Consider the following 24,880-nt stretch of genomic DNA (forward strand, 5'->3'; position numbering starts at 1 on the left):
AGTGCAGCCTTTAATAATTACATTATTTCAAATTACAATTTAAAGTTAAAATCAATTACCTGTTTAACTGTAGTTTGTCAGGAAAAGGTAAAAACTGAAAAATGTGAATCTTGGATTGGATAAAAGATATACTACAATTGATGATAATTCGGAGAAAACAGCAAATAGATAAAGGCTTCACAAAAAGCTAGTAAGGGGACCATGAGTTTGAATTGTTCCGAATTCAAATCTTTATTAAAACAATAAATTATCAGTTGTAAAGGTTTGATTTTGGTTGCAAACATATTTTAATGTCTTATTTACAAAAGGCACATGACTGACATGTTTTTGAATTTAAACTGTTGTAAAAATGTAAAATAAATAAAAACATACAGCAATAGGAAAAGACACATGATGAGGCAGAGAAAGAAAATGCAGCTCGTCATTGGTATGCATCCCATAGTCATGTCTAGTCGAGTTTGAGTGCAATCTTATAGAGTACACATACACACATGCACGTACACACAGTTAAACAGTCTGTGCATGCCGTTAGATGTTCTCTGAATTACTCACACACTTACACACCTGCACAGTCAAACATTATGTTTTTATGACTCTTTCAGTAGTTCAGATGCGGCACACTTCACTCACGAGATACGTATGAAAAATCTCTGGCACGAACACAAAATGATGTTCTCAGCCATCTTTTTCATATCCTCCCGATGAGGATGGGATGCAGTAGGCAGTGGAGCAGTTGATAAAATAATAAAGACGTCCTATTTATAGACTAAACTCAGCAGTTTGACCTAAATTTCAAGGCATACTGAACATGAGGTCCCATCAAGGGAACTGGTGTGTAGAAGAAGCATCGCAAGCTGTTGTATTGGAAGAAAATGTAAAGGGCTCAAACAAAGATACAAGATACATCACCACAAGCAGAACAGCTTTCAGTCAGTAAAGAAGAAAAATGTGCGCGAGAACAGCAGCCTCAAGTCACTTTGACATCACCACGTAGGTAAAAAAAAAAGTTCTCTTCTTTAGCTAAGTAAATGTGCTGTGAGAACCTACAAGATCTAATCAGGCTTGAAACACATGCTGAGTGCTGCCAAGACGACAAATGTACACGCTGCAAACCGAGAACAGCTGACGATAATAAGCTAAAGATCAAGCAAGCCCAGCAGCCATACAGGCTCAAAGCTGAGCTCACATAAAATGAATACAGTGCTGCATTATATATATATATACTTGTATGATTTTGGCAGTTGTTTGTCTTGAAAATATAGAGAGGTTATTAAAACAAAAGCCAATAAATTTCATATATGTGTTTTTCTGGAGTTAATTCTCCCATTTTCAAACTTAATCAGTGATTAAACTCTCAGTTCTCTCTGTGAAAGTATCTTGTTGAGGCTAATTTGTTACATGGTTGCACGCTGCGTTTTCATTCAAAGAGCTCTCCGCTGATGTCACAGTGGTGCGCCCCTTCTGACTTCCTCTTTGGGCGTCCCTGAAGCGTGAAATGACCCTGTTGGGTCCCTGTAGAGTCCGGTAGGGCCACAATGGACCCAGAACATCTGTGTGGCTAACAGTGGGCAGGACCCAAGTAGACCGGAACATGTTCATGGACCTCCCACTGGCCCACCCTTAAGCCTTATACAAAAGCCTGGTTGCCACTTAACAATAACACATTCATGCACAAGTAGGGTCACAAATACACACTAACACTCAAACACTGGCACTCAAATAGATTAATTCCTTACAGAGAGTTTTCATTCGAACTATTGTACTCAAGTGTGTTTAGGCAAAAGAGCATTTTATGACCTTGATGTTGCTCCCAGTCTGGACAGTGCTGTCTTCAGCATTTGTTGAAATACCCTGACTAAAACCAAAGCATGAATTTCAATTTTTAAGCATCGTATTCAGAGCTACTCCTGTGGGGTCATTTGGTTTCCCAGTGGATCATTTGGTTCAAATCACTTCGGTCCAGCTAGTATGTCAACACATCGCCAGCTTCGTCCAGTACAAGGCCTGTATTTGTCTGCCTGTGCTTGTGTCGTCATTTCATGGTGTAAAAAGAACCCACTTGTGCTCACCAAGATGGATGGAGTGCCACAGCTGGAGGTGTGGTAATGCAGATTTGGAAGTGTGGTTCAAATTTGGTTCTTTCATTCTGGCATTACATTATGGCTCCACTAAGACTTAGCATTAGAATAAACAGTCTTTCCTATTAATTTTTAATGGCAAAGCTGCACTTCTAGGCCTCTACAATGTCACACAAATTCATTAAAAACACATTTTTGCTTTGCATTTCACTACAAAAAACAAGCTAGATTTTAACATAAATGCCAATCAATTAAAGTACTACACAAGTAGGCTGTCAAAAATTGTTGAAAGAAAAAGTTCAAATTAAGAAGTACGCCATGAAGACAGTCTATAAAGCAGCTGTAAACTGTCACGGATACTGTTTTTAATAAACAAGCAAGGCTGACTACACATAATGACCATCTGTCTACCTTCCAGACAACAATGCCAGTTTCCTCTTAGGAAAAGCCAAAAGAACCTAAAACCCCTTTCAAAACTGCCAGGATGAAAGACTGAAACAGAAAGTAAACTGCTTTAAAAAAAAAAAAAAAAAAAAAAGTATGAAAGGAACTGCTTGAGGTTTGAACTTGAGCCCAGGTTCACAAAGATGTAGCCAAAAGTCTTACAATTCTACTTAATGAAAGAGAATTCTAGAAGGCGAGTGTCTGGATGAACATGAAATGGATGAAAAGAAATTTTACTGAAGGTTGGTTTGTTAATGCAAAAGGGGAAAGAAAATCTATTTGTGTCATTATTGGAGGAATATTATATAAATATATCAGCTTTTTGCAAGATTCCACTCATTTGACAAGCCACAAAATTAAGCCAGAGCAAACAGCATGGCAGAGTAAAGGGCAAATTTCATCGTTGCTAAACATCTAGTTTAGCCCATTTCTCAACAGGACATTAAGCCGGAGAGATATTTACTGAAACTTAATGAGAAGGTTCGTATAAAAAAGCCTCTGTCACGGATTAATACAACAGAACCTCAGATAATATGTTCATTTACATCTTCATGATGCAAATGTTAACACAAGTTTATCAATCTTATTTAGATATTTCTTAGTATTCGAAGCCAAGATTAAATTAACCAGCCTAATACGTTTATTACAACCCTTCACATGACTTTGGAAAATGGATTTCTTTGCTAAGCTCTGGTTGTTATGCAATAGTATTATCCCGGGAGCATTATGATAGACTTAATAAACTAATTAGACTCTCAGGTAAGCAGCCTGAAGTGGTGTAAATTAAAAGCAAAAACATCAATCCTTTCAATAAACTCCATGATTAAATCACACAGCACATTCTAAATGAGATTCACCACAAAATGTAAATATTCTGTAGATGTGGCCTTTAGAGAGATTGCTACACAATATCCAGGTCACATTAATGGTTTTAGCGCATGGTGAGCGTATACGTGTCAACCGGGCGAAAAAAGAACATGTCAGCGTAAGTGACATGAAGGAGAAAAATAATTCATGCAGTGGGTGGTGCTGACAGTCAGTGAGCAGTTTCTCCACACTGTGCCGAGTGCTCTTTTCTCTTTTTGATACTCACAATTTACTTATTATTGTTCACATCTCTGAATTCATTAAAACCCTATTCAGCTTATATAAGTAAACTGCCTGAAGTGCTCCGTATGTGTGAGGTTTGTGGAACTGATGGTTGTTGTGCAACAGTCCAAAGCATTTCATATTTTGCAATGTTGTGTATTACATGGTATTTCCATTGTCAGCTAAATGTGAAAGAGAAAGGCTTACAATTGAATCTTTTAATTTCCTTTATGAAAATGTAACAAACTAATGCCATATTCCAAAAATCTGCAGTTCAGCTTCAAAGCACTGACCTCAAACTGCACATTGGCTTTACAGTTTGATTTGATTCCTCAATGATATAACAAAGGAAAGTATTTTGCTGGAAATAATGGCAGATTTTGCTGTCTTTCTTTTTAGTCTGTCTAGATGCAACATACCCTCTGACCTTTATGAACTTTACCAAAACCTTTAGACGCCATGTAGCATGCATGCCACTTCTTCCAGGCTCTGAGTCAAAATTAATAGGTCACTTCATACATCATATCCAAGGTTGTGAAGTCTTTAATTGAGCTGGATGTGATGACAAAATGGAACAATATAACCGCGAAGGCTTCGCCGTTCGCTGCAAGAGGTAAACTGTCTCTGTGGTAAACTGAAATTCTCAGAGCTATCAATCATGAGCTGATGAAAGGGCTGGACGTCCGCACTTGTTTGCATCCTCAAAGGTACAGTATCTGTTACTGTCTTGTTGGAATGTCATACCACTGGCCTAAAGGAAAATATTAGAAAAAAAGATTCCTGCTCGAAGGTTTGGCCCCTTAAAAGTTCCATTCATGTGCCTCCACTGCCTAAAGAAGCTCTGTATTGAAAAAGGAGGTTAATTTAAGGGGGGGTGGAGGTTGTGAGGACAATAGCCTGACGAAGCAGTGATCTTTTTGATGACGTCTCTATTAGACGGTCTGCACAAAGACCGGAGTGGCAGCAGGGCTTTGTAGGTGGATAAACTCTGTGTTCTTGAGTATATCTTTTCCCCTTCAGCTTTAAAATGTGATGTGATCAGAGGGATGACAAGGGTGGGAAATGTCAACAAGGCTATTGAGTTTCAGGATGCGTGATGCTGCACAGGACTGACATGAAGTCCTTGAGAGCATGCCATGAGTGTTATTTGTTAATGCACATGCGTCATGAAGGATCACATACCAAAAGCATGTCATCACGTGTTATAGTAAATAAATATCAAGTTACAGCATGGTGGTTGTTTTTTTCAAGGCCGCTCAGGACAATTTGCCCTCGAAGGGGTTTGATCATTTGTGGCATCTTTTTATAGGGTAGCAAACTGCATCATATTGAATGCTGTTAGTTATACTCATGTATAAAGTCCAGATTACAAAGTTATGGACACAGTTGCAGTTTAATAATGTTTCATAAGCAGGGCAATTTCCACACTGAAAGCTTTATATGGTTGAGTTAGAAGATAATGTCATTTCAAGCATTTGTGGTTACAAGCACACTGACTGAGAATGCCTACAAATCTTTCAGTACAGTACGATATGTTCCTGCAGTTTATGGCCGTGAGCACACATGCGTCACATGCACACATGCAGTCATAATGACTTAATTTCACATACAGTCGTTGCCTCAGAATTCTGCCTTCATCTTGAAGAAAACATCCAAAAAAAGAGAAAGAAATCAGTGTCACACCAAGAAGGGTGTAATTAGATCCTGTCATAATTCTTTGGCCTACTTTTCAACTCTTCCCTCTGTCATGTAGGACTGTGCGCTATGTGGGAACACACCAAAACATCCTAGAAAGTGTGTGTCTGTGTATATTTATTACATGGTGCTCTTTACTTCAACAGATAGGTTAGGCCACGGTGCACTGACCTCTGGATTCATTGGGAAAACCGCCTGCCCCACTTTGAAGGAGACACAGCATTACCTGTAGTGACTTGAAAGGTGTTGAGATTTCAAACATCGTGCGACCAAAGGTCCTGTCAATTGGAACCTGAAGGACGATGTATCTCTTGAAAACACTTTTAAGTGGCCTGAACGTGTAGCTGATATCACCCACCTGCATCCAACCATTTCTCAAAAGCATCTCTGTTAATCTAATGTCTTTGCTGCTGCTGGACTATCTGTATTATTTAGAGCCAAGCTTGCCAGAGAGTTTGAAGTCTATTCTAATGGACTCAGTCCTGCGTGTGTATAACCAGCTCATTAGTTATACATGGGCCAAACCTGGTCTCAAGCAACTGTGGAGGAGCGGGCGAGAGGAACAAATGAAAAGCCTGACGTCAACAGAAAGATGCATCTACGTCTGCCAGAAACACACACTGACAGAAATCACGACAAAATTGGCCAAGAAACATCTGAACTATCCGTTGCTTTTTATTCCTGAGGTTCAACATCTTCACCCATCAGTAAAATGCTGGTGATCTGCAGATCTATTGAGCTGTTTGTCAGAAACACAGTTGACTTAACAGAAGCCTTGCAGCAAAATTTTCCTTTACAATGACTATGCAGTTTTGCCACACAGTTGTGCAGCTGGTTCAGGAATTCTGAAACTTAACGTGCTAAACCACAGGTGCATGTTGTGGAACAGAAACATACATACATGCACTTAAATACATGCTAAACACAGGCAAGAACACATGCACACACTGCCTAAGCACCAACACACATACACCTGCTATCTCAGCTGTGCTGTCGCAACTCACCTGCCAGGCGACTCTCCCGAGCAGGCTTGCTGAGCTTGTCTAGGGCTTTGGAGGTAGAGGACCTGATGTGGTCGCTAAAGGACCTCTGCAGCAGCAGCAGCCTCATAGAGCGAGACATGCCGATAAGCATCCGTCTAAACGAACCGACGTCAGACTTCTATCTCGTCCCCTACACCTGTTCCTGATGAGCTTGATTTTTGTGTCTCTTCTCAGTTCCACTTCTCTCCACTGATCCTATTTTTAATCCTATGTTCAAGCATCACATCAATGTTACAATCTGACCAGTTTCTGCATCTATCTGGCTCTGCTCTGTCCTCTGTAGTGGTTTGGTTTCTGCCTCCTCCTCTTACTCACTCTGTTCTGTTCTGGACTGAACACTCCCGTCTGCTGCAGCAAGCATCAGTGCGGTAACTGCTGGGACACATCCAGCTAGTGCTGCAATGCTCTCATATTCTATTCCGCCACTGTGTGCGTGTGTGTGCGCGCGCGTATATATATATGTGTGTGTAAGTGTGAGTAAGTGCTTTCTGACACAAGCTCCAGCACTCTCTGTGAATATCTGAGTGGTTTAGAGTCACCACCAGCATTTTATCTCACATCTCTTTTTTCATTGCATCTCTTCCTTGTCACCTTCCTCTTCACATCCACTCTTTTTACACCTGCCCAACCCTGTCTAGACACAGGGAGCATCAATGCCAGTTATATAACTCATTGCCAAGGCAGCCTGCTTGTTATGAAGTTTCACCTGTCCTTGTCCTCAGACAGTGAAAGACATCACAGAACTGAAACCAAAAGAAAGGAAGTGAAATAATGACGGGGTGCAGGATGTCGTTTAAGTCACTCAGACGGGACAATTAAAAGGTTGATAAAAAAGGATTGATAGCAAAAAAAAAAAATCTTAAAAAGGTATTTAGAAAAAGGACACCAAGATTTAAAGATTGAATAAAAATAGAGGGTTTCAACCTTATCTCATTTCTAATGCACCACAGAAACCTCTTCTTCCCCAGAGTCAATAATGATTTTCCTCAGCCACTCCACCGTGAAAAATGGTCCAACCCATGACATTACTTTACTGTAAGTACATCGTGAGTGGAATAGTACATGCAGTGCGCACATACAGACATAAACACACACACAAACATAAGCTCAAATAAATGCCAACAGTTATTGAGAAATACACATGTGCTGTAAAGCTTACGTAACAAAACCTAAGCTAATGAGAAGGACAAAAACAACACAATGGAATCCATTACTTATACTGCTGCTGAGTTGATCGGATAATACTGATTTAGCTTCTATTAAGCAAGCACAACTCTGTAGACTCTGAAAAAGCTTAGTCATTGGCGCCGAGGTGAAAAAAAAATAACTTCAGAGCAACTGTTGTAATAGTGTAGCTGTTTTACAGAGTGGTGTTTTCAAGGATAAATGAAGTAGCCCTAAGAAAATTTATAAAAGCAGAACTGCACTTTGCAATCTAACATAAAGATAGTATTACTTTTAATTAACATAATACAGTTTAGGGCACAAGACTACATGGACCAATAAGAGCATTTAGATTTTTAAATGGTTAGTGTATTTAAAGCTTACATTTATTGCTTGAAAGACAACTACCAATTAATTAGCTTGATTTCAGATCACCTTTGTAAGATGCTAATAGGCTAATTTGTTTGTTACAGTCAGTTCTGCTGCACACAAGTAGCCCAAATAATTACAATTACCTCCATTCAAGTTCATTTAAAATATCTTTCTCACAAATTACTGAACTTAAAAACAGTCGAAGTAACTGTGTGTAGACTCATCATGTCTATATGTCTGTGTTTAGGTTAGGTTACTCATTACCTGAGCATGTGACAGTATTAGCAATATGCAGTCATGAGCAGAATATGCTGTTCAGACTGCCCTTCTTTACATTCCACTCTGAGCTCACACTTGAGCAAAAAAAACAAAAAACAAAACAGCCAATTGTGCTGATTGCCACAGCAATTGAAGGTAATGTACACAGCATTGGCTTTTTGCAGCCTGCTGATAGCATTGTGCTCATCACGGCCAATTGACTTTATGGTCTCTTAAGGTTTGCTGAGACTGATAACGCTGGATTCCCGCATCTTTACTTTTTCACAACCTTTTACTCTGGGCCTCTGCAACTGTGGAGTGACCTCTTTAACAGCATTGTCAATGAGGATTAGTGCGCGATACAGAAAAACAAACATCCTATAGAATTATTAGCATTACCCTTCTTCTATCAGACACCTGTTCGACTCACATGACACGTGAATCAAATTATTGTTTGTATGCTAGTGTGTCCTTACTCTGAGACACTCAAATGCCACACATCTGGGTCAGCATTCATATCACAACAACATATCAGTGTACTTTCCCTCTAAGTCTCCCATATACCTGTGATAAGGGGGCAATACGCAGGCTGTAACCTGGATATGAGGAAAATATCCTGAAGGGGGGAGGACGAGGGCTGGACAGGGAAAACAATGGTGTTCTCATACCTCAGGAAGGAAAGTCTTGCCAAATGCCCCCTCTGTCAAACAAGTGTGCAGCGTGCCAGGAGTGTGTATCTACACCTAATTCCACAGAACGGCAGCAGGAGAGGGTTACCTGCCAACATACTGACCCAGAAATGAAGACAGTAGGGGGATGAGAGGGGAGGGCTTCTGGGCGGACATCAAACGGTGTACATAAACAGAATGTCAGGGTCTACCGTCAAAATGTCTACGAAAAAACAATGCACTAGTCAGTTCTTTACAGCAAGGCCAAAAATGTGTCGGTTACTTGAGGCATGTATGCGTGGGTGTGCCTGAATGTGACTGTAATTGTGTTAAAGTCCCTTTGATGTGACCACCTGCTTGAGGTCTATTAAACATAAACTCTCTCACACCAGTCTGTCCTACTTTTCTACACCTCCAGTGTCATGATCTGATACCTCGGCATCTCACGTGTTGAAGTTATTTCAAGGTATAAAAATTATGCTTGCAGCAAGATAAAAAATCCACCTGACACTGTAAGATATCAGAACACAAAATGTTCCATGTGTAGTTCATTCCAACAACTGGTATCTCCTCCCAGATGACCTCTCTCCCTGACAACCAAACACAGGGAATAAACCAGCCGAGGAGTGACAGAGCCTGCTGAGCCAGGACTGATTAATTAGCCCAGGGACAGCATGGGCATCTCACACACATCATCACTGGGAGATTTACAATCCCCTGGTTAAAGATGAATATTCTTGCCAGAGCACTTCAGATGAAGAGTACATTCAAGGTTATATGAGCTTTAAAATGATAATCATGCGTATAGAAAAGGACCTGTGCAACAAAACACAAGCACTTACTTAGTTACCGCCAAACAATTCCTTTCTTTTTTGGAGAAACTGCTCAGTTAAATTAAAGCAAAACAACATTTTTGCGGCAGGATTGATCACTTTGACAAAAGTCCCATGTCGTCTGGTAATATGCTAACACTTTTTTGGACCTGATGTTTTACATCAAGGGCCAAAATTTGGTGCCACTGCAGGAAGTAGTGAGTCCTTTATGTAGAAAATAAAGATGTAGAAGTGTAGATGGCCTTTTTAAAAAAAAAAAAAAGAGAGAGAGAGGCTGAGAGGCAACAGTGGTAACCACTGAGCCACCTTGCAGCCCCTGTTCATCGGACTGATACCGATATATGGGAAAAACACTAATATCAGCCAATACCGATGTGCTGGCCAATATATCGTGCATCCCTAGTTTTTATCTATAATATATTGTTGTAAGGATTCACCCTAATATGTGAGGTGCCATGTGATGGCTTCTATTGTAAATTGGCACCATACAAATAACACTGAATTGAACTGAATTGAACTGGACATAAAATAAGACTGTCACTGAATGTAATTTGAGGTTTAGCACAAAAATCCAAATTCATTAAAATCTATATTCTGACAAAAAGGCCTGAAAACGCATCTTGCAGGAGGAAATAAATATTTAATCAACAACAAAAAAAAAATCAAGTTTTTCCATACTCTTACTTAGTCTTGCAATGCCAGATCATTCTACACTATAGACGGTCTAAATCCCTGGCATAACTTAAAATTTTCAGAGTGGTAGACTGTTGTTGTTTCCCGTAGTGAAGGGGATTGCAAAAACTGCTACATGTACATAGCGGGAGAGGAGGAGAACGCCGAACAAAATGTGCAACCAATCACAGCCAACATCCTGTGAATCAAAGCAATTCCACCTATAGATGCCACCATAAAATAAATTACAAATATTTCTCATCATCCAAACAATCACAGTTACACACCAGGTCCTACATGTGAATGAAAAGCACAATGGCCTGTTTTCTAACAAAAAAAGAGCAATACCTAATTTTCATGTACAGTGGGTAATGAATCACATACTAATCTGTTGCAAAGCTAAACTAAGAATCATGACACAATGCCTCATCAAGCGTCTTTCTTTAGGACAGGGGAGACATTTGTTGTTGTAACACAGGGAGTTCAGCGAGCCAAGTTCCTGTTGTAAATTCCCCTTCGTGCCGCGGTTTCCTGTTCAGAGTACCACAGCTAAGGAGATGGATGCCTAGGTCACTGAGCTTTGACTCAAGTAAACCAGTGATAGGTTTTTAAGGTCTTAGAAACTGTATTTTTGGAACAGGAATAACATCATGCGAGATGATTCAACAGGAAATCTAAGTTAAAAAGGCACCACAACAAAACAATGTGTAAAACATCAAACGTTTCCACACATTTTCAAATTCTAGACCATCAAATCTATCCACATACGGCATTGTGAAGATGCAATTATTTAGTTTTAAGAGGAACAGTTGAGATTGCATCTGTAGATGTATTTACTTCCCAGCTAGAAGTGTGAAATATAAATTGGCTGAACTCCAGTATGCTACAGTACCAGACTCCACACAGGAAGCAAGGGAGAGTGTGTCAAATGTGGAGGGGGTGTCGAGGCTGGCGTAGACGGACAGGGGAGGCCAGGAATGTGACCTTGCACAAACACAGTGACTCCTGTACTGGGCATGGAATGGTGGCAAAAGAAAAAAAAAAAGTGGGATATGGCAAACTCAATCAAATAGCTGGAACAAGCGCCAGAAAAACAAACATCAGTCAGGAGCTATTATTGACTTGGCTCCAGGGGAAAGGAGCTTCATTACATCTGTCAAAGCACCTTCTCAAATGAGAGCAATGTCCTTAAAGGGCATGTAGCTGCACGAACGTAGCACAAGTCACAAATGAGAAAAGCAAGTCATTCCGTGTTAATGCTAACTGATTTGACTGTGACATTCTCTGAATTAAGTGAAAAGTTGTGTGGAAATGTGTTATGAGGGAAGGAATGGTGCTCTGTTCGAGCCAAAAAGCTCAGTCACAAGATCTGCAGAGGAATAGAGATTCTGGGACACCATCTGTGCTGAAATGGCTTTGTTACTTGTTTACCCTGACAATTTAGTCTGGCAGATACATCAGATATTTCTTACAAGTTTTTTTTATGCAGAGTATGCAAAGGAATAGTTCAACACAGTGGGAAGTACACTTACTTGCATTTTCAACACCACTAAAATACCTGAACACTAAATATAAAGCTACAGCGTACATACATTCAAACTGTTTCTTTAAGCAACTATAGCACAAAAGTCTGAATGTGAATTTAGGAACTATTCATTTTGGTCTACACATTGGTGTATTCTCTATTAAGACGTGGAATGGTTGCATCATCAAAAGGGAGTTTTGTGATTGTGTAGTAATTCAATAATTAATTTTGGGATTCCTGGAGGTCAATGATCCAATTAATTTAGTTTTGTCCATCCAAAAAAAGCACACACAGCTGCATTTACAATCAGCTTTAAATTCCAGTAACATCACTAATGTTGCATCACTGATGTTACTGGTAGGAAAGACACAGTCTTCTTTCTAAGAAGGAAAGAATGATGACTAAAAGGCAAACAAAGGGTAAATGGGAGACGGCAACAAAAAAAAAAAGAAAGCCAGACAGAAATGATGAGACAAGTCATTCACAGGAACCACCAGCTCAGGCAGCTCCTCCCATCCAGAATCCCACTGAGGGTGTTAAACCACATCCAGTTTCCTCCGTTTGCCTTTCCTCCACCTACAGCCAAGGCAAGTGTGGCTAGGAGTCCAGGTAAAAGGTCAGGCTTTAACCCTGCTGTTGGTCGGATGCCCATCATTGTGTTCTATATTCCCACTGGTTTATATTTAGATCAGCAAGGCTCAGCATGGTGGCTCTAACCTCGACTACAGTCAAAGAAAAAAAAAAAAAAAAGGACGAACATTCTTGGAACCAGGAATCTCTAAAGTGTAGTGTTGACAGCGCTAACGCCGGTGAGAGAGAGTAAGAGAGCTACAAAGAGGAAGAGTGACACAGAGTGTTAAACACTCAGTTGTCTACACTGTTACAATGAAGGGTTGATGTGTTGATACCAATCTCTTAATGTAGTTTGTACAAATCAGGCGTCATGTGATGTCGAGATCATCAAAAACAGCCCATAATCAGATCTAAGGCGGATCTAGGCAAACAAGGAGTGTCAGTCACTGAGCTGACGTGTGCTGAATCAAAACAAAGCGTTCCTGTAATGTGGCATGTGAGGTAGCGTGGCCAAGATTTCCATGTTTGCAACACCGCAATTAAATGGGCAAGCTGTTACATTGGCCCCAAATAACCTTCAACAATGTCCTTTGTTCGATGTGAGTCTGGGGATGGGTTCTGATAGCTGGTTCCATTTTGGTTATATTTAATTTAGGAGGCAACAAAGCTCTAACCAAGCTGTTTATGTTTGCACTGCATTTTTAGCCAACTGTAGCTGTCACTTGTTAAAATGACTGACATTACCGAGCTGCAGTTAGCAACCAAAAAATTGCAATAATATTGCATGCCAAAAATTACAATTTTGGCCGTTCCATGGTTATTGTGCCTTCTGTAGCAGCTGTTTGTATTCAGCCAAAGACTATCTGTGAAGCCACATGATTCTGTGCTATTAATAATAGTATTTTAAAAAGCACTGAGTGGTGACTCTTCACTAGGGAAAAGATGAGCTGATCTCCTTGAACTCCTCAAATTTTAGAATTGCACAGCAAAATTTGAAGCATGTCGCCATTTTAACCTGATCAACTTCATTGTTTTGAAGCAAGAACATTTCAATTCAGCATTTGATGGAGTATTTTGTGACATATGGTCTGTATACAGCTTTTAACTATTTATTTAACATTTCATATTATGCTACTCAGGCATAATTAATAAGGTTGTAGGAAAAGGCTGCAACTAAACACTGCAGTGCTTCTTCCTTTTCATTCAACAAAAACAGACACCTTTAAGTAGCAGTTATTTTAGCCTTTAGTTAGCACATTTTTAAAGGTAGTAAATCTGAATGCAGCAAAATGCTATACCTTACATTAGACATTCAAGCTTGTTTGTGTTTTCCAGACACTTTATTAAAAACCAACTTGGATGTAGCTGAGATTTCAGATATGTTTCATACAAGTTTCAAGTTGTAATTATGGCTTGGATGTTGATGTTAACAATATTTCCAAGTCAGAATTTATTGAAAATATTATTGTAAGATAAGCATCTCTAAATTTGCTTAGATATTTTTCACAGCGGTTGCCCTCAAACCCCTGGCATTCAGCCACTAAAGCTCAACCAATCCCACCAACTACCAGCTACCTTAACCTACTCAAATAAGGAGTGGCAGAGACACAACAATGCCTCCACTGTTTGGGCCAACAGTAGTAAGAAAGAGAAAAGGAAGACATTTGTTAAACAGTGAAAATGTAAATTCAGTAGCTGCACCACGACTAAACAAGTTTGCTTGAAAGCAAAAGAATTCGATTGATCTATTACAGAGAAGAGTACTTGGACAGAATATGAACCCCTGTCTTCCTTTGCTCTTTTGCCTCTTAATCTTTCCTTTGTTGTGTTTTTACTCACACGAGGTAAACCTGTCAACTTCTTGTAGAAGAGGATGTGAGGTCAGAGAACTAAACAAGCTGCCCATGAAGATAAGCACTGACTGATTTGGAGACTTGTCTTTTTTCTTGAACACGTACTGTAAATCTGCCTAAATACGACACTGCCAGCGCAGATTAATGCACCGTTTTGTATCAGGTGAGAAAAGGTCAGTTACATCTCAATTTGCCAAACTTACATTTGCATCCTCGCCTAAACCTACGCTATTTGATGTGTTTTTGCCACTTCTCCATTGTCCATCTGTTCACTCAGTTTGAACAGTCATGATTCTTCACAGCAGACTTCCATTACAGAGAAACAGATGGTGCATTTAATATTTCAAAGTTAAAGTGTTTTTTTTTTTTAACAGATGGGAGTAGCTGGTAATTCAGTGGTTTCTAGAATAATATTTATAAAAAATGTATTATGCTTAAACAAAGGTTTTGTTAATTAGATGTAATCATTGCCTAATGTATGAAATTAGTGTTAATAAATGATAATACAGGATGAAAATAGATTTGTTCAGTGCTTTCTTTACATCCAATTTACTGTTTCTGTGAATTTAAAAAAAACAACATACACATACGCAGTTGTAACTCAGCAGCACAGACTTATCGTCTTTGTGCACAGGAAAGCCGTGACACTGACTGTTGACTAAGGTATAACCAGCACTGCAGGGAGGTCATCAACCTTGCTGGAACAGAGCGTGGGCCGAGGAAAACTTCTTGTTGATCACTAGTGTGCTTCCGCTGTCAGAGATAGTAAAATTAACCATGAATGAGCAGTCTTTCATGGCGGTGCAGCAGGAGCCTTTAGGGTATGGTGTGTGATGTAACACTGTCACAAATGTGTCATTCCCAGGGGCTTAAATGGTGGAGATACAGAGAGGGCTTTGAAGTGTCACAATGAACACTGGGCTTTGTGCTCCCCCAAAACTCCGCCAACTTCCATCGTACCCCCATCCCCCTCCTCCAGAGTCCTGGGTTCCATCACACAGAGATGGAGGTTACATAACTTGCTTACAGACAGTCAGACTGATTTAAATGAAGAAAAATTACCAAGAATGTTTGACCCCTTTGAAGTTGCCACTGTGCATTTTTGCAAGCTTTAGCCTCCTTGTAAAAAAAAAAAAAACAACAACCTTTGGAGCAGCCCTTTAGCCAAAAAGGTTGCACTCATGTATGCACATAACACACATATAGGAACAAACACACAGACAGCTTCTGCACATTTCCCATGAGAGGTTTTCAGACAGTGGCGGTAATTAGAGGGAGAGACAGAGCAAGAGTGAGTAAGGACTCCCATCAGGCTTTGAGACAGCAGGGGGCAATATGAAAGCCTTGTACCCACGTCGAACCACCTCTCTGGTATTGTTTACCAGCGGACTGACGACACAGGGGGGTGTTTAATGAACACTGCTCCCCTGCAGTCTGTCTGAAAGAAGGTCTGTCCATCCAGCTTCCTGATGACCCTGTGCATTATCAGCAGACTGCTGGCAGAGAGGCCGGAGCCAGAATGGAGGGAGCAGTCACTACTGATTGAGTTTGTTCTTTAGATCGATTCATAATCAGGTTTAGAAAGAAGATGGCAGCAAGCATTAAATAGTAATGACGTAACACGTCAATGCAAAGAGGCCTGTTCATCAGGGGAATGTAACAAATCTTAGACTTAAAATCTTAGTTCAGGCCAGAAAAAAAAATCTCTGATAGGGTATGTGTTTACATAGATTCACATATTTTAGGCACTTAGATGTGTATTTTTAGTTGTTCTCTGTGCTGCAAAAATGTTTTGGAATTCTGGGGAAGGTGAGTAAGAAATGAGGGTAAACGGTAAATGATGGAAGGGTTCAAAAGTTTTGGGTACTAGACTCGACATCCAGTCTGGCTCTTATCTTGGAAAGGCGACAGGCTTGATGTTTTGGAAGATGAGTCTAGGATCTTATCTACACTTGCATCCAGTGTGTCATAGAACCAGAGCCTGTCCTCCTCCACTCAACCACTCCCTCCTTTGCAGTCATCTGTGGCCCCATGATGTAAACACTGGACAAGGTTATCAATCAGAAATTGCTGCAGTCGACACTGTCCTCACCTGACACCAACCAAGACCCAGAACAGAGCAACTGCAGACAGATTCTCTTGACTCTCAAGTGATCAAAAATAAAGAAAAACAAGGAAATGCTAATGCAATGCTCGATTCTTATCTATCCAAAAAGTCTAAATAACCCAAATGCATGAGAACGAAGAAAAAAAGAAAACAGCAAGGACTTACCAGCTTTTTCTTTCTCAGGAACAGCAGAGGTGTTCTGGGAAAAAGAAGAGAGACAAAAGATTATAGCTGAGATTGTTTTGTTGTGACGGTTATTCGTGATAATTGATGCTATGCAGTGACTCAATCACACAATAAATCCCTTTTCTAACTTTGCTAACACTCTTTACACATTCCTAGGTAAACATTTCACAACATATGTGAGTAAAGAAAGGTCGAAGAAGAAACCACTGATGAAACACATCAAAGGACAGTGTCCATTCAGTGTTATGATAAGGATATCTTCTGATTTGTCAATCAGAATATACACAGGACCAAGAATAATGTACATACATGTGGTTGTGTATGTTGGTTTGCATCAGATCTAAATGTGTCTATTTTAGTTCCTTGATAAGTGCTACCACAACAATTCATAATGGTCATTATACAGAAAGATGGGTTGTTTTCAAGGGTCACTACTCCCGCCATTCTGTTCTTCTTAGAATATTGTTTTTAATCAAAGTAAATGGAGTGCATAGTTCCACTAATATGACACTGAATATCAGTCACTCATAGACACCTGGAATGCTACTGCTAAAACTCCATATGCATAGTTTTCTGATGTGCACACGATTTAATAAATGTTCATAACAGATAACGAACCCATGAGGGACTTCTGAACAAATATCACATCATTAGAAGGTAATGCACATAGCACAGTCTGCAATGAGTCAATGTTGATTCAGTTCTTACGTAGGTAGTCTGGAAAGGCATTACTGATAAAATCACAACACATTTTGTAGCCATAGTAGATTCCCTGCATTCTGTGCACTTAATATTTCCTTCTTTGGATTTGTTGCAGGTCTTACAAAATACTACTGCATCAACACAGGGTTTCGAGTAAAAATAAAGCAGTTGTGTGCTGTTTCAGTGGGAAAGTTAGTGGGTATGCATGTGTACGTGTGTGTGTGTGTGTGTGTGTGTGTGTGTGTGTGTGTGTGTGTGTGTGTGTGTGAGGAGGGCAGCAGTCAGATGGAATGCAAAGGTCTTCCTTGCCACTGACTTTTGACCTCAGGGTCTTTGGCTGATCTCCACACCCTGACTTGTTTTAATCCACACTCCCCTGGAAGATCACAGTGAGCAAGAAGGGCAATTCTAATAATAAACTCGCTTTGTCCACATTTCCTTCTGTGTGCAAAAAATGTAAATATAAACTTTTCCTCTAGATATTTCTATTAGGGTGAATGTGCTGCTCTGTTTTCATTTTCCCCTCATATGCTCACATCTTAATAGCTTTCAACTTTTCAGTTACTTTCTGATTGTTTTCCACAAACCACACAAACGAGCATAGCTGTGTAATAACCACTATTAATGCGGTCATAAGATCCAGAGTTCAGCTTTCGGGTCCTGGTTAACAGTGGTGAAAACATTTTTATGATGTAGCATGTGTAGGTGATTTTAATAAATACAAAATACATTTAAATGGATATTTTAAAAAAGCAGAATCCCTCCTGATCACCACAACATCTTGTGTTCATGTTAGCTGGAGGGATATGACGCAGTGAGACAATAAAGACAGCGTCTACAAGCAGACAACAGCAATCAAGCAGTTAAAAAGGTTAAAGCCTGTTTAGCCTTTGGCACTTTCTTATACAGGAGCTTCAGCACATTCAAAACCACAGTGGATATCATCGCAAAGGGACATTTTGTTGCCATCTCCCATACTTGACTGATATGAGTCTCAAGTCTGTTTATATTGAACCACTACAAGCAGCCAGTTAGCTTAGCTTAGCAAAAAGAATAGAAACAGTGAGCCTGGCTTCATGGAAAGGTAACAAAAACATGCCTGCCAGCACCTATTAAGTTAGATAAGTAAATCATTATATGCCGTTTCCTTAATTGAATGGGCGTTATGTGTTTCATAATTCTCCACTGGCTGTCTGGCAACTCACCACGATGACAACATTTGGAGAAGTAGTTGGATCTTTTCTACCTTAGTTTTGGACAAAATAAATAAATGAGATATAACCTGTTAATCAGCAAGCTTTACAGCTGCCTATTGTGCCACACATTGGTAAACAAAACATTTCACTTTTCTCTTATAGCATGCACAAAGTGTCCGCGCTCTCTCCTGCTTGTTCCTTCTTCATAACTAAATCTGCTAAACTCGTACTCTGTCCCTTATTCTTCTTGTATCAAACATATGTTTAAGAAACATATACAGAGTCACAAATTTTCTCAAGATATCATGAGCGAACTTCTATGACATTCTACATTGTACTTGTCCTTACTTTATCATGTCTAACGTAATTTCACAACAGTAAATCTTCTCTACACATCTACACAAAGCATGATTTTGGCTATCAGGTAATATGTTTTTCTGTTATTTACGGAAATTTGCCCACTCTGACTACACACTCAACTGTACAAATCTGATTAACGCATAATTTGGCAACTCTTGGGAATTTCTTGTTTGACTCAATTGCTGTGGCTGACAAGCAGGAAACTGTTCAAGATGAGGGCATGACTTTAGTTTACCACTTTAAGGTACACAATCAGATTGGATGAAAAACATCAATTGTTAAAAAGTAAAAAATGTGGCTATTGCTATTTAAATGTCAAGGAGCTCTTATATTTCATTTTTTACCACCACTGGTATGGCACAGTCTGGTGAGAACGAACACAACGACTGCTCTCATGAGGTTGTTTTGACGTGTTGGCTGATTAACACTGGATAAATGTGTTGTCTTGGTTCAAATCTGTTTCTCTACGATTTTTAGAAGCCACAGTTTATCGTAAATCCACACAACTCTCATCACTACAGTTACATCTGACAAGGCGTGTTTTTGTTTGTGTATACATGTATTCATGTATGTGCGCATTATGTGGGCTAAAACACCACAATCACTTCATAGGTCATGTTTCAGACACAATATGGGTAAAATTTCCTCTGTGGACGAATAACGTTACAATTTATTGCTCATTAATGACCCGAAAAAGACACCAGGGAGAAACCAAAGACTCCCCCTAATTCCTCTGTCGCTAAATCACCAGCACAAACAGAACAACAACAGTGAGGTGAAATCAGAGATAGATTTATATTCAGTGCTGTTACAGCTGTTGGGCCCAAGTAATATTAGCTCTGCTTTTCCAGTCACAAGTGTCGTTGCTGCATTCACCTGTGAGTAAAAAACACTTGGAATCATGTGAGACTCAACCCAGTTGACACCAACGACCTGCTTTGTTTTTGCCTTTTTATCAGCTTCATATATCTTGTCTCTGTTGGCCAGCAAGTTAGATAGAGTACTCGTCTTTCTTATTTCTACACCTTGCAAGCAATTTCCATTAAAAGATCACTACTGTTTTGTTCTGCTACACTCTGTATAAAGAATAGCATTGGCATAATTATGTATTCTTTGTACTGTCAACAAATGATAAAGGCACAAAAAACATTTAAACAGCTCTTTTGACAGTGTAGCACCTCCACTGTTGTCAAAAACCTATTGACATTACACCAGTGAGTTATATTTCTTCACTAAATTAAACAAGGGTACAATAGTTATTCCAAGTCAACCCTTCACAAGGTGTCCTGCTGCCCTAATCTACATTAATTGGGAGCAGAAAATAGTCACTGAAAAAATGCAGTACTGACTTCAATTCAGTAGCTTTTGCAAAAAGAACAGTGCCCCATTTTCTTAAGTCATCTCTACAAGTGAAATTATTAACCTGTGACCGATTTTTAAAGATTTATTTTATTAATAAGGAATGAGCATAGGGTTGTGCACTAAAAACAGACTGCTGCATTGCTGGTGCCTCAAACGATACCAAAAATAAAAATAAAACCAACCTTATCTATTAATTTTGCTGTGATACATTATTATACAGTATCACAAAGTACGTTACATTTAAGCAGCAATTTGTGGAATTGTGACAAAGATTTCATATTGCAGGAGAGTGATGTTAAAAATACATTTTGTTTTTTCAGTTCTCAAAACAACTGAGAAAGCTTGGCCTTGAGTAATGGAATCAGTATGGGAGGTCTGCATGGTTTCTCTGCTTTGCACTAACAAGACATTTCAGTTCAGCAGTGTGCACCCTTCTTATTGTGTAAACACCACACCACGGGTTCCTTTCATGACCCATGAAGTCACTTAGGCACAGTGTAAATCTCACCTTCACATAATGTCGTGTTTTCCCTCATAATAACAATTACAGATTAATAAATCGGAGTGAGAGAGCACAGAGAATAACAAGAATGTGAATGAATGGGTTCCAGCAAGTACCAGTGTTTTCATGGCACCGCGCTCACATATTTTCTCAATGTTTGCCTGCGCTCCCCCTGGCATGCCATAGTGCAGGTTGTCCCAGTGTGGGGTTGTCCAGGCCGTGTCAAGTGTCCACTGGGGAGCTGTTGGCTGCAGAGCACACAAGCGTCAGCTGCCTCATTTACTGCCACTAATTTACTGGAAGTGGGTTGTGTTGGGGCACAGGGGGTATGGTATGTGTTTGCCTTCCACATGTGTGTATAGCCACCTACAAGCATGTGTGCCTGCATGATTACCCACTGCAGGCTTATTGTTGTCATTACTGTAGCCAGCAGTTTAGTAAAGCAGTTTTTCCCACAAATGATTTTATTTAAAGTGAAGTCAGAGATACTCATCAAATGTACTTTTTGCCAGATTCAGCAAATACTTCCTCATGTCCATTCAATAGAATTTCCCTTCTGGGATGAATAAAGTATTTTTCATTTCATTTCATTCATTTCATTTCATTTCATTCTGTGTCCACAATGAAAAAAATCTGTTATACACAGCCCAGGCTTTGCAAAAGGACAACAAAGTGTTTCAGAACCTATCCACACAACACTATCCCAACAAAGTGGAAAGAGAGAAGTGAGGGAAAATGTTGGGAAACTGTGCAATGGGAGCAAAAATTATGGCACATCTGGCAATACACTAACTAGCAATCTTTCTCTAGAATGGCAGACTGCACCTGCACCAAACTAAATATAACTTTAAAACTGGATCTCAAATATTCTTGTTTACTCTGCAGATTCATTCCAGTAGCTGCAATGTCTGACAAGCTTTGACGAATGGAAATTACCAAGTAAATTACTTGTAAATTGTTTCTGTATTTATTTGTGCCATTAACCAGTGTATCAGCATTACAGTAGACTTTCAATACTTTGTTTGATGCCTAAGAATTTTAAATTTCTTTCACAAAACTTAAAGTACTCAGTCGAAGTTCTTAAATGTTTATCACTGGATAGTTAGCCAGAGAAGAACTCAAAACAGTAGTATAAAATCTGCAAAATTTTGGCTTTGAACATCTAGTTTTCCGCTTGAATTTTCTTCAGTAGTCTTAAGGTTGACGAAGCTATCGCTATTTGGCAACATCATTGCTCCAGCTTTTCTATATGATGTCTACAACAAATAAAATATTGATGCTGTGATTATTTGTGGCTGCATTACACTTTACGGAAATATTTCACATTCAGAAGCATCAGACACAGTAGTTTGCACAGAAACAAGTACTGAAGTTCAGTACCAGCCCTAGCAACAAATATTATTTTGTTTTTCAGCAACAGCCCCTGCATTGTGTGTGGCTGTGTGCACATGCTTTTCTGTGTGAATAAGTTAGTCAGAGATGTTAAGCAAGCCACTGGCATGTGGCTCTTGCACAACAAACCTAAGCAGTCCACCAAGCTTGTTTCAACCGCAACGCCAGCCTCTCACCCCCATCCCCCCTCCAGAACTGCAGCTGCAGTATGTGTGTCAGTGTGAGTGTGTATGTGTGACCACCCATGGTCTGTGCTGGCCAAGGATTAGGGGGCTCAGGCTAACCCAAACCTTTTTCTCGACCACTTAACGCAAATGGCTAAATTGGTGCAGATGGCTTATGGTCAGGTAAGCCAGCGTCTAGGGCACTAGATTTCTAAGTGTGTGATAGAGGGAAGAGAGACACGAGTGAGAGTACATGCACGCCTGTCCAGGGCCCTCAGAGATGTTATCTGAAACTTATTTCTGTTTTTTAACTGGCATGAATGTGCCTTTTTCTGCCCTGCCTTTCCAAAGGAATTTATTCTCCATGCTCTGTCGACCCAAGAGCACACGTGTGCAGGGAAACGTGGGAAACAATTTCATTTTAGCCTTCTCCTTGAGGACCAACCCCCCATACTTTCTCCCCTGCATCCCCTTTCCACATTTTGATAGTCTCCATATGTCACATTTTGAGTGTGTCAACAGGAAGTGATGCCATGACTTGGTGTAATGATGCATTGGAACATTTCCTGCAGAAAAGGCATATTAGTGTCCAGATGTTGCATTTAACAATGATTTGGAAAGAAAACAATTCCTAGCGAAATTTGATGACACTTGAAAATGTCTCAGTAACATTTATTGACATCTTGTATGGCACTAAAAGCCCAAGTGAAATCTACAGCAAAAATAGATACCCTTTCAGTCTTCAGTTGTGTTAGTTGGTTAATGATTTTACCATACACACTGTGCACTCGTTCACAGACGCACATATTCAGACTGCCAAACTGGGACCTTGGTCCCTTGCTCAGCCTTGAGTCATGAGTTATGCTCTCAATGGGCTGATGTCAACTGAAAGAGAGTGAAAGAGGGAGAGATGCACACACACACATTTGTCATTGTTTACACAAGTAAGCCAAAGCAACGGGCTTCTGGTTTCAGGCAGTGTCTGGAGGGATTTAGTGCTGGTTCTCTGGAGCATAAACTGTGAACTGGTGACTGGCCGTTGGAATCCATCACTGGACAAGACAATAACTCTTGTCTGACCGCAAGACTCTTTCTTGAATTGGTCATTACCGAACTCCACTTCCTAGGTCATTCTTACACATACATCATCTTGCTATTCTGTGAACACATATAAATACTATGATGTTGAATGTAGACCATCTTTTTCACAACCATGAATGACAATCAGACAGCTGTGCACACAAAAACGTTTGTGTGGGCTCTTGTGTGTCTGTCTTTGAATCCTGATATTGCTTTAACTCAAATAACTAAAGCGTAAGCAAAAAGCTTACTGTGAGCTTTAGGGAATTATTTCTTGAAATTACCACAATATATTTAACATCTAACATGGAAAAAAATGACAATGTCTCTGGAATGAACAATATATTGCTTTAGAATTGAGATTTTTGCATTTAAAATAATTGTACTTAAAACTACATGAAGCATGGTAATAAGGTAAAATAGGTCCCAGAATGGTACATCCTGTAAACAAATTCATTGCATGATGGAAAACATAAACTACCAAAGACCACATTTTATTGAGCCTCAACACAAGCAGCATAATTTATCCTGCATGAGTGAGTTACATTTGATAAGTGGTTTCATGTGCACAATTCTTACATAGTGAATGAGCACCTTTAATGAAAGGAAACAAATAAATAACAAACTAGCAGCCCTGCTACAGTTTTTGTATATATCCTTACAGTAAGTAAAGTAAATTAAAGTTAGTATCAAAAAAAGAAGAACTGATGTTGGAAAATGCAAAATGAAACGTCTGATTTTTCACTATGGCTGAAAAGCAGAGCAAACAACCTCACTGAAGGCATATGTTTAAACACATAGAAAATATTCTGATGCAACTTTTGGTTCTCTCTAAATTCTAAGTCAAGGAAGAAAGAGGAGTACATTGTTAGACACAACATAACAGAAATGATCAATCAGTAAATCAGGTTATCATTTTAAAAAAAAATGCCTGTTGTTTTCTTGATTGTGTCACCAAGTAGCTCTACAAGTGGTTTAACAAAATGCAGCGCAAAAGTGCGGGAACCATGAATTAAACCAAACAATTCTGTTTTATTCACATTATTCCCTCCTAACTGGACTCATTAAGAGACAAAATGTGTCAACCTTTCTTTCTCACCAGGTTGAATTTGTGGCTTATGGACCAGAGTTAATAGGGATAAGCCTTAAGATCTCAACTACATCAACAATGCCAGCCCATGGATTAGCTGCTGACATTTTTGGGAGAAAGCGAAGTGTGGGTTAACAAGAGGGATTAAATTGTTCTCTGTAGAAAACTGTGGTGGCCCAATAGCACGACCATGGCAGAAATACAGCTTCCTGACTTATCAGAAGGATCTTGTAGCATCACAGTTTTATAACATGTACTGCAGAAGGCCCACACTTAAATATCCACTTTAGAGCCATTGCACATCGTCAAACCAGGTCAGTGGAGTATTGAATGCTGGGTGACCAGACTGTAAATAAAGTACAGGTACAATTTCAAATGCCACAATACCATATTTAGCTGGAAATACAAAACAAACACTCCTGATAAGTGAGCCGCATTCCTTTCTAAAGACATTAAAAGCAAAGGGCAAAGA

The 24,880-nt window shown here is 39.5% G+C and overlaps 1 protein-coding gene across 4 annotated transcripts in view; it reads right to left on the bottom strand.

The window, feature by feature from the left end:
• Nucleotides 1-24,880, bottom strand: part of dlc1 (DLC1 Rho GTPase activating protein) — an 89,045-nt gene that overhangs the window by 41,313 nt on the left and 22,852 nt on the right. For all 4 annotated transcript variants that reach the window (XM_008286269.1, XM_008286268.1, XM_008286267.1 and 1 more), the window contains exon 5: nucleotides 16,540-16,573. In XM_008286269.1, the coding sequence (XP_008284491.1) occupies nucleotides 16,540-16,573 (34 nt within the window). The remainder of the gene's footprint in view (nucleotides 1-16,539; nucleotides 16,574-24,880) is intronic.

Source organism: Stegastes partitus, unplaced genomic scaffold (assembly GCF_000690725.1).
Source record: "Stegastes partitus isolate 25-593 unplaced genomic scaffold, Stegastes_partitus-1.0.2 Scaffold444, whole genome shotgun sequence".
Classification (NCBI taxonomy): Eukaryota; Metazoa; Chordata; class Actinopteri; family Pomacentridae; genus Stegastes; species Stegastes partitus.